The sequence below is a fragment of the Orycteropus afer genome, unplaced genomic scaffold, assembly GCF_000298275.1.
Source record: "Orycteropus afer afer isolate SDZICR_OR568_19922 unplaced genomic scaffold, OryAfe1.0 scaffold00006, whole genome shotgun sequence".
Classification (NCBI taxonomy): domain Eukaryota; kingdom Metazoa; phylum Chordata; class Mammalia; order Tubulidentata; family Orycteropodidae; genus Orycteropus; species Orycteropus afer.
Window position 1 is genome coordinate 3,072,424 of NW_006921593.1, and position 9,767 is coordinate 3,082,190.

The following is a 9,767-nucleotide window of genomic DNA, read 5'->3' on the forward strand; positions in this document are numbered from 1 at the left end:
GAAGTCCCAGGGGGGAGTGGTCCAGCAGAAACCACCTGTGTTTTTGTTGGGGTGTGTTTGTATGGGGGAGGGGAAGAGAAGGGAGGGGGGATCAAGAGAATAAGCACTGATGCCTTCCTTTTGTCAACATGTGTCACTGCCAACTCTTAGTAGGGGACACAGATGGGTTTGTAGCTAACTTTACTGTCCCCACTTGTCAGATGGTTGGATGGCGCTAACTGTCCCAGCCAGGCCTGTGGTTCAGATGCCATCCAGGTGCGTGGGGCTCAGACATCTCTACTCATCCACCCCCACCTCCACCCCGTCACAGCACCCGATGATTCCACTTCAGGAAGTGGCAGGGCAGAACGTCTGGGTCAGAACTGGACACAGCCAGCCTGGGCTGCCAGGTGTTGTGGATGATGCTGGGGACATAGGGACACGTTGGAGCCCTGGTTCCCGAGATGCTTTCCCAGCAGGGTGGGGAAGACACACAGAATGACCACACAGAGGGTGAGGGACCCCTTGATCCAGCTGCAATGAGCCCAGTCACTCTCCCCCACAAGGACCCCTTCTGGGCCACTCAGCCTCCTACCCTGGACTGTTGTTGTTGTTGTTGTTATGTGCCATCGAGTCGGACCCAACTCATAGTGACCCCTCCATTGGTTTCCAAGGCAGTATCACTACGGAAGTAGATTGCCCAACCTTCCTTCCCAGGAGTGGCTGGTGGCTTTGAACCTCCAGCCTTCTGGTTAGCAGTCAGATGCCTTAGGCACTATGCTACCAGAGCTCCTTACCCTGGGCTAGGTCTTCCTAATCCTGGTCCCTTGCCCTGTGTTCACCTCCATCCTGTTTCCAGAGACATCTTCCTGAATGGTGTGTGGACATCCCTCAGCCTGGACCCGAGGCCTTTGTTCATCTGTGTGGCTTGGGCATAGTGTGTGTGTGTGTGGGGGGGGGTCAGGCACAGTTGGCTCCTGTCATGGTGACGGTGATGTTGGGACCTGAATCTTGAAGCCGAGGTTCTGACCCCCTGCCTCTCGCCCACACACACCAGTCAGACTGGATTCCTCACTGTTCCCAGCACTGCCTCTCCCCCACTGCGTGCCTCCTTTCCCTTGAATACTCTCCCGTGTCTCCCTGCACACCATTCACGGTGATTTCCATCTTGTTTGGTGCTCTCTGCAACACAGCGCAAGAGTACAAGGTGTTCAACACCCTTTGGGAGCTGTGGCACACAGGCCCCTCTGTTGTCAAGCCTCCCCACCCCCACCCTAGGCTGACTCCTCCTTGCCCTTTGAAGCGTCAGGAGACTTTATTCCCATCCTGGCTTTATCAGATGGCTCTGTGTATCTTTACAGAACAAACTGTTTGCTGAGCTGACGTCAGGAGGGTCTGGCCCCTGGTTTGCTCTTTGTGGTATCCTCCATTTGGTCTTGGCCATGCCGGCTCAGCCAGGTGGGAGCAGAGTCTATGGCCCTGAAGAGGAAGCAGCAGGCTTCCTCCTCTTTGCCCTAACGTGGGTCACTTCCATGGCCCCCTCAGGTAGTGAGAGATGGGGGGAGCCAGGGATGCACTTCATTCCCTGGAACTAGCCAATGCCGGGAAGATTGCCAGGAGGGCAAAGGCACTGAACCCCCACCACCATCATCATCACAGTGGATACCACCCGTGGTGGGGATGATAAGGGCAAGGATAACAGTAGTGACTCAAGGCTGGCTTATCTCTGACATGTCCAGGGTCCTTCCTTAGCCCCTTTCTCTGAGGGTCCCTACCCTGGATCCACCAGCCCAAGCCTGGGATAAGGGTGCGCTGGGCGAGAGAGGTGGTGGGTGGACCCTGGGTTTGCTGCCCACCCCTGCCCCGCCCATGGAGATCCTGGTGCCTCAGGGCTGTGACTCAGTGTCATCTCCTAGCTGACCTCAGCACTGAAGGGCGGGGAGAGGGCTGTTTCCTGGGACGGGCTCACCAGGGTAAGGGACCCAGAGGCTCCGGGCTGGGGCTCTACAGTGCCTCTGTTGGCTCCAGCTCAGGAATCCAGAGGAACTGGTCAGGGGACATCCCAGTGACTGAAACCCCTCCCTCTGCCCCCACCTGCCCTGCCAGGAGCCTTATAACCACCTGCAGCCGGAGGAGGAAGGAACTGCTCACCTTCTGGCTGGCTGGTGGCTGCTTTGTGTATCTGCCTTGAGAGAGACCAAGCTTCCGCGAGACCCTCAGTGACTACTCCGACTGGCTTTGTCTCAGGACTTCCCTTCAGACAGCGAGCGGCCTTCCTCAGTGCTGATCTTCCAGTCACCCAGAGCCTTCTTGGTCCCAGACCCCAACAGACGCTGAGCCATGGCCTCCATGGGGCTACAGGTGATGGGGATAGCGCTGGCCGTGCTGGGCTGGCTGGGCGCCATCGTGAGCTGCGCGCTGCCCATGTGGCGCGTGACGGCCTTCATCGGCAGCAATATCCTCACGGCGCAGACCACGTGGGAGGGCCTGTGGATGAGCTGCGTGGTGCAGAGCACCGGCCAGATGCAGTGCAAGATGTACGACTCGATGCTGGCGCTGCCGCAGGACCTGCAGGCGGCCCGCGCGCTCATGGTTATCTGCATCGTCGTGGCGGCGCTCGGCCTGCTGCTGGCCGTGGTGGGCGGCAAGTGCACCAACTGCGTGGAGGACGAGAGCGCCAAGGCCAAGACCATGATCGTGTCGGGCGTGGTGTTCCTGCTGGCCGGCCTGATGGTGATGGTGCCCGTGTCCTGGACGGCCAACACCATCATCCGTGACTTCTACAACCCGGTGGTGAACGCCTCGCAGAAGAGGGAAATGGGGGCCGCGCTGTACATTGGCTGGGCTGCCGCAGGCCTGATGCTGATTGGAGGAGGCCTACTCTGCTGTAACTGCCCACCTCGCACCGAGAAGCCCTACTCCGCTAAGTATTCGGCCGCCCGCTCTGCCGCGGCCAGCAACTATGTGTAAGATGCCACCACTCAGCTCTGCCTCTTCCAGCTTTGTTTTTCCCAAACTAAGCCTGGGACTCTAGGATGGCCTGCCATGGGCTGCTGACTTCTGGGGGCTGGGCACACAGGGACTGAGTCAGGCTACTGGCCAGCAGCCCCCAGTCTCCTGGCCCTTTTGGATACCCTGCAAGGCCCCCTCTGCACTAACAAGGATGGAAGCAAAGACCTCCGTGCCCCTATTCCTCTGACTGGCCCCCAGATATAGAGGAAGCTGCCAGAGCAACAGGGTGTGGCAGTGGGTGGGAGATAAGCTGGCTCCTGCTGGCCAGGATGGCTTAGCTTTGACCCTGCGAGCCCACACACCATGCCCTGTCCATGCCTATGATGGGCACCGTGCCTTGCTTTGACCTTGCGCAGGGAGGGAAGCTCAAGCTCGCATCGTCCACGACTCTCTGCAGTGCCTGCTACCATCCCCTGATCCAGCAGTGTGCCCAGCCTTGCCCCCTCTGCTGCGTGCTGGCGGGCGGCTGAGTGAATGAATGCTTGGGCTGTGCCTGGGTATTGAAACCCGGGGCCCTGAGAACTGCTGGGCCTCCGCCACCCACCTGCCGAGGGGCACAGAGTGGACAGATGGGTTTGGGAGGGGAGGGGTGAAGGTGCTACAACTGGTTTGGGTGGGTTGAGGGCACGGGAGTCGTGGTGGGCCAGGGCTGCTCCCACTCTTCCCACCCCCACCCTGCTGCCTCCCTGGACCCCTTGAGCCTGGCCACCTCCAAACCCTCTGCCCCTGCCAAGGACACTGGCCAGCCAAGGAGGGCCCGGGAGCAGCCTTTCTCTGGCTGCACCCCAGGAAGCCCTGGGGCTCCCTGCCTTCCATGTGGTTTCTGTTTTGTAATTTAAGGAGATTCATTCATCACTGTAATTATTATTATTTTCTACAATAAATGGGATCTGTGCACAGAAGCAATGAGGTATTTACTGTGTCTGTTTTGGGAACCGAGCGGCTGTGGGCAGAGGCAGGGCCAGAGCCTGAGGAGAGGCTGATGAGGGTGGGGTCAATGAGGGGCTCCACCTTTGCTTTGTTGCTGAGACTTGAGCACTTAAAATATTGGTTTCTGGGAATTATGAAAAATCAGAACTGGCCCCAACCTCTGGAGTCACTTTGTTCAAGCACTTTCTTATTTGGAGGTAAACCCTGCATGTGGGTGTGCGCCCAGGACTGCAGTAAGGTACAGGGCCATCCCAGGGGAAGGCAGATGGGAACACCCAGTTGGCGGCCCTCCCTCCTTCCTCCCACCTCTGTCTGGACAGCCAGGCTCTCCCTCTCTGGGTCACCCTACAGGTCCCACCTCAGGCTGTCCCTGCCCTCAGCCTGGAATGTCCTTTTTCCTTTCTCTGCCCTTCTGAATCCTGCTTGTCTTGAAGGTCCGGCTTTACACCGCCTCCACAGGACGCCTTCTCACGGTACCCAGACGCAGGACTCACCCTCAGTCCTGTCCTGTCCACCCCGCTGATGGTCACGAGCCCTTTCACCTGCCCCAGCACTCACATTCCAATCTCAATTCACAGACAGGGAAACTGAGTCTGGGACACGCGAAAATGTTTGGCCCAAGCCCTGATTGAAAGTTGGGCGCTATGGCTCTGGATCTGGACCCAGAGTCTGGGAGTCAGCAGACACTTGGCCTTGGACTTGACTCCCACTCTGCCTGGTCCCAGGGTGCACATGTCCCCACACTGCCCAGTGTTAGTTAGTGTTAGTGAGCATGCCTACTGCACCTGTTGAGTGTGCCAGGTTCAGCGTTGGCCTGGTGAGGGCACTCTCTCTGCTATAGCCTTCCCTGGGGTGAGAGAAAGAGTCTCTCCTCGGAGCTCATTTAATAGACAGAGCTTTCTTGAGGGGCAGGGCTGTACCATTTTACAGATGACGTAGGGGGGCCCAGCAAATGGACATAGGATCAGGGGCCTGGCACGGGCTAGGGGCTGGGCCTCGTCCCTTCAACCTGGGCTGCCTCCTGCTTTCGGTAAAGATAGACGATGCCTGAGATAAAGTTGTCCCCGGCAGAGGTGCCAGGCACCACCTCAAGCTCAGAGGTAGCCAGCTCCCACTGGTCCACAGGCCAGGCCACCAAGCGCTCCCACGCCCCAGCCTGCTCCAGCCCGTCCAGTGTGGCCTCCAGAGCCTCCTTAAATCGAAGGTTGGATGGGTTGGTTCTGGTGGTCAGACACACCAGCCCGCCTGGGAAGGGAGAAGGTAGGAGAACTGGGTGAGGGACCTGGGAAGCTGTCCCCCTGCTGCTCGTGTTTTCCAGGCCCTAAGTTCTTCCAGCTGTGTCCCCAGGCCAGTCTTTTCCCACCCCCATGGCCGTGATGCTCACAGTTCTCTCTCCCAGAAATGCAGCCTCCCATGCAGCCCCTGAAGGAGCCCTGGTGGTGTAGTGCCTAAGGCATTTGACTGCTAACCAGAAGGTTGGTGGTTCAAATCCACCAGCCACTCCACAGAAGGAAGACTGGGCAATCTACTTCTGCAAAGATTTACTGCCTCGGAAACCCAAAGGGGGTCAGTATGAGCTGGAATCGACTTGATGGCAGTGGGTTTGGTTTTGTTTTTGATGCAGCCCCCCGAGGCCCAGCCACTGGTCATTCCTGACTGAATCCTCAAAGAGGCTCCATCCTCTCTGACGCCCCCAGGCTCTCGTCTCCAGATTGTCTAGGGGCACTGGAAGTGGGAGGGAAGCACTTAAGCTTTGACCTTGGGTAGGTCCCTTCACTGCTCCGAGCCTCAGTTTCCCAGTTTGCAGAGGGGATGACTTCCTGTGAAACAGGAAGTCTGGGGTGTATGAAATGCCTGGTGCATTCGGATATCACTGGCTGAACAACAGGATGACCTCGTCCCTCAGGTCCTCCACCTCCCAGTGAGGTCTCAGATCTACTCTGAAGGAGGTCAGGGGAAGACCAGTGACTGGAGTCTGGGAAGCTTCCTGAAGGAAGTGGCGAGAGAAAGTGGGGTGCTCTCAGCAGTGGGGACACAATAAGAGGACAGGCGCCCCAGCAGGGGGTCTGTCACAGGGTGGGCGGGGCTGTCGGGTGAGGTGGGGTGGGCTAGAGTGGCAAGCACGGCTGGGCACGGAAGGCCCCGATGTTGCTGGTTCATGTTTTTAGGCCCTACCTTAAAATGTCCTGCTGAGCCTGCCAATGTCCTTTTGCTCACCCCAAGCCTGCCCAGACCTGTCCAGGCTTAGCCACACCCCTGCTGGGCCCAGGGGCTGGAGGCACAGGGGGTGGGGTGGGGGTGGTGATCACCCAGTGATAAGAACGTCCCTCTGACCCTCTGACTTCCTGTTTGCTATGGCCGCCAGTGCCTCACACCCTGCCATTCTCCATTAGCTTAAGTTGGAGGGACTGCCCTCACTCCTCATCCCAGATCCCAGCCCTCCCGGAGACCACTCTTCTCTGAATTCTCAGATCAATGAGCACTCACAGTCCTGGTGGCCCTGGGCCCTCTGGTCCCTTCCTGGGCCCCAGGGGTTGGTGAGCAAGTCCCAGAGAATGGAGTCTGTATCTTTTCCCCAAAGCACAGGGCTGGGTACACAGTAAATACAACCTATACCTGCACTTGACTGCTAACCAGAAGGCTGGCGGTTCAAACCCACCAGCCACTCCCCGGAAGGAAGGTTGGGCAATCCTACTTCCGTAGTGATACTGCCTCGGAAACCCAAGGAGGGGTCGCTATGAGTCGGGGCCGACTCGACGGCACATAACAACAACAACAACAACATACCTGCACATCAGCCCAGCTTGGAGTTCACAAATCGTGCTCTCCAAGGAGCCCCATTTCACAGATGAGGAAACTGAGGTTGGTAAAGAGAAAGAGAGACTTGTCTAAGGGTGGCCCACGAGCTAGAGAGGAAGCTGGAAGGTGACCAAACTGAGCTGAGCACCTACTGTGTACCACGGCTGAAGCAAAGGCCTTACAGACATTGTCACCCAGTTCTCACTGTCATCCTATGGGGAGGGATGAGGGCCACCCGTTTATAGGGAGGAAACAGAGGCTGGTGAGGAGAGTGCAGTTGGTCCCGGTTGCCCAAAGGAAAAGATCTGAGCTTGCTGCCCAATTGCCTGGTCTTGTTGATGGTGGCCACTGAGGCTGAGCCCTGGGCTAGTGCGTGGGATGCTAGGCTGTGAATATTGCATGACTCTGGGCAGAGCCTTGGCCCGCCCTTGGCCTAAGGGGTCTGAGGCTGGTGTGGAAGGGCAAGTGTGTGTATGGGATCACTCCTCACCTGGCTTGGTGACACGCAGGAGCTCAGGTACTGCACTGCAGGGCACCTGGCCGTCGCTGAGGGCACCCACCATCAGCACTGCATCGAAGGTCCCTGCGGTGGGGCATGGGGATACGGTGGGATGGTTTGTCTGTGGTGTGGCCTCAGGCCACCCTGGAGGACAGTGCCTCATGGCGGGGGGGTCTGGGGAGAGACAAGGGCTGCCACCAGTGTCTGCAGGACCCAGATCCCAAGGGGGATACGGCAGGTGCAGCCTACGTGTGGGCTGAGGTCAGATCGCAAGGTAGAGGGCTCACTGAGGGGGTTCCTGGGGACTCAGAGGATCTCAGTGAGGGGGTGGGAAGCCTACCAAGGGGAATGGGGGCTCACTGGGGGGGCTCATGGAGCACTCAGTAAGGGGGATGGGACTTAGAGAGGTGAAGGGGGGTTTGGTGAGGCCAAGTGGGTCTCAATTAGGGGACTGCGGGCTCAGTGAAGGGCAGGGCCTCATGGGGCAAGGGAGTAGGGATATAGCAAGAGAATGGGGCTTGGGGCAGGAGAGCCTGTGGCAGGTGGGCTTGGTTCAGTGGGCCTTGGGATATCAGATGGAGAGGTACCTTCAGGGCTGGGCAGAGGCTCCTGGCCCAGGGTGCAGAGGCTGAGGTGTTGGTAGAGGCCACGGGCCCGAGCCTGTTCCAGCATCCCCGTGCTTCCATCCACCCCGTGTAGCTGGAGGAAGCCCCGAGCCTGCAGCTAGAGGAAGCGTTCCAGTCACCCTTCATACCCTTCCACTCTCCAGCTGGGTCCTCATGCCTGGAGAGGGCAAGGGGTCCCACAGTGGATGTGGCCCATGTGTCTGAGACCAGTGAGAGCGGAGAGAGGGGAGGCAGCACGCTGGGGCCTCAGTGGTAGGACTTTCAAGAAGTGGGGGCCTGGCAGAGGGCAGGGGATCTGGGGAGGCCTCACCTCAGCAGCCACCAGGCCGGTGCCACAAGCCACATCCAGGATCAGGGCGGTGTGGGGCAGGCCTGGAAGGGCTTGAGTGAGGCAGTCCACAGCAAGCCGGGGTGCACGGTACTGCAGTGTGGCCACGTCCTGGGGACACAGTGCTGAGCCAACCACCACCCCATGTCCTGGGGTGTGGGGGGCTTCCTGTGTGTTAGTCTGGGAGTCAGCCAGGCCAAGGTGTGTGTGTGTGTGTGTGTGTGTGTGCGCGCGTGCACACATTGGTGACTCTGGCCCTTCTAGGGCGACAGGGAGGGGAAGCCTGGTGGAGAGTTAAGCTCCCTCTCAGGGACCTTGGCTGGCCAAGGTGGCTCTCTCTGCTTAGTCCAGAGTGACCCTCAATGTCACCTCCTCCAGGGTACCCTCTGGCTGCGCTGTAGCTCAGGGTGGGGAGGGTTGGTCCTTGCTCTCTGAGGGTGGGGCTGGTCAGGAGGCAGGGCTGCTCTGGGTGGATAGGGGAAGGGTCAGTCTATAAGGGGGCAGGGTTTCCCTTCATTCTCACAGCTGTCCTGGGACCTAAGGGTAACTGGTCATTCCCACTTTACAAACGGGAAAACAGTTTGGGTGAGTAGAGGGAGGCAAGGCTCCAGGTGGGTTACCTGGTCGTAGTCTGGGGCCCAGCGGTCATAGAAGTGGAGTTTGCAGGCCAGGTCGGTGATGCCGTGCGAGGCCCCAACCCGCGCCTGCACCTCCGGCAGCCTCCCGCCCTCCTCCTGCGCCATCCTCCTGTGGGGGGACAAGGCCTCCTTTCCCCTCCAGCCCCGAGACCCCTTCAATCTCCAGCCCCACCCCACTCCCGCCCCACGCCCTGCAGGGCAGGCGGCAGACTCTCCCCTCCAGGCCACCAGCGCCAGCCCCTCATTTCACAGGCGGGGACACTGAGCACACAGAAGGCGGGACATCGACACGCTAGGACGCAATGCTGGGGACAGGGGTGTTCCCTGTAGCGAGAGGGTCTCTAAGGCTGTCAGGGTCAGGACTCACCGCCTATCAGCCCTCCCAGGACCTCCGGAACTCGGGGCGGGGCTTGCACATAGAACCTGGCCCTGCCCACCCGTCGCCCTCGATGATTGGCTTCCTGCTAATCGAAAATGCCCAATCAAAAGAAAGCACTGGCAGCCCGCGCGCCACGCCCCCAGCCAGTGAGCTCAAGGTCGTCAGCCAGCCAGCCTCCAGCCTGGGAAGGTCCCAGACTCAGAAGTAGCGCTTTCTCTACCATCCTCCCTCCACTGCCTTCTGAGCTCCCAACATATTTTAGGTTTCCTAAAAGCATGGACTTTTAGGCAGTGGGGAGATTCTGAACTTTTACGGGAAGGAGAGGATCAGCCTTCATTTTCAGAAGGCTCACCCATGTCTAGCAACGCTGCCCAGGAGAACTTTCTGTCCTGATGGAAAAGTGCTACAATCTACTCTGTTCAATACGGTAGCCATGAGCCACATGTGGCTGTTGAGCCCTTGAAATGTGCCTAGTGTGAGTGAGGACCAGAATTTTAGATTTATTTCATTTCAATGGCTGTATGTATGCTTAGTTAGGAGCCTTGGTGGCACAGTGGTTAAAGCATTGGGCTGCTAA

The 9,767-nt window shown here is 58.8% G+C and overlaps 2 protein-coding genes across 2 annotated transcripts; one reads left to right on the forward strand and one right to left on the reverse strand.

Annotated features, from left to right (window-relative positions):
- Positions 1-2,319: 2,319 nt before the first annotated feature.
- On the forward strand, positions 2,320-2,949 carry CLDN4 (claudin 4). Its single transcript, XM_007940421.1, has one exon. It carries the CDS (start codon positions 2,320-2,322, stop codon positions 2,947-2,949), a length of 630 nt encoding a protein of 209 aa, XP_007938612.1.
- Positions 2,950-4,845: 1,896 nt separating this feature from the next.
- Positions 4,846-8,916, reverse strand: METTL27 (methyltransferase like 27). Its single transcript, XM_007942470.1, is given in 6 exon segments — positions 4,846-5,044; positions 5,046-5,166; positions 7,211-7,303; positions 7,807-7,942; positions 8,156-8,284; positions 8,794-8,916. Coding segments are annotated over 6 exon segments (801 nt in total).
- Positions 8,917-9,767: the final 851 nt, after the last annotated feature.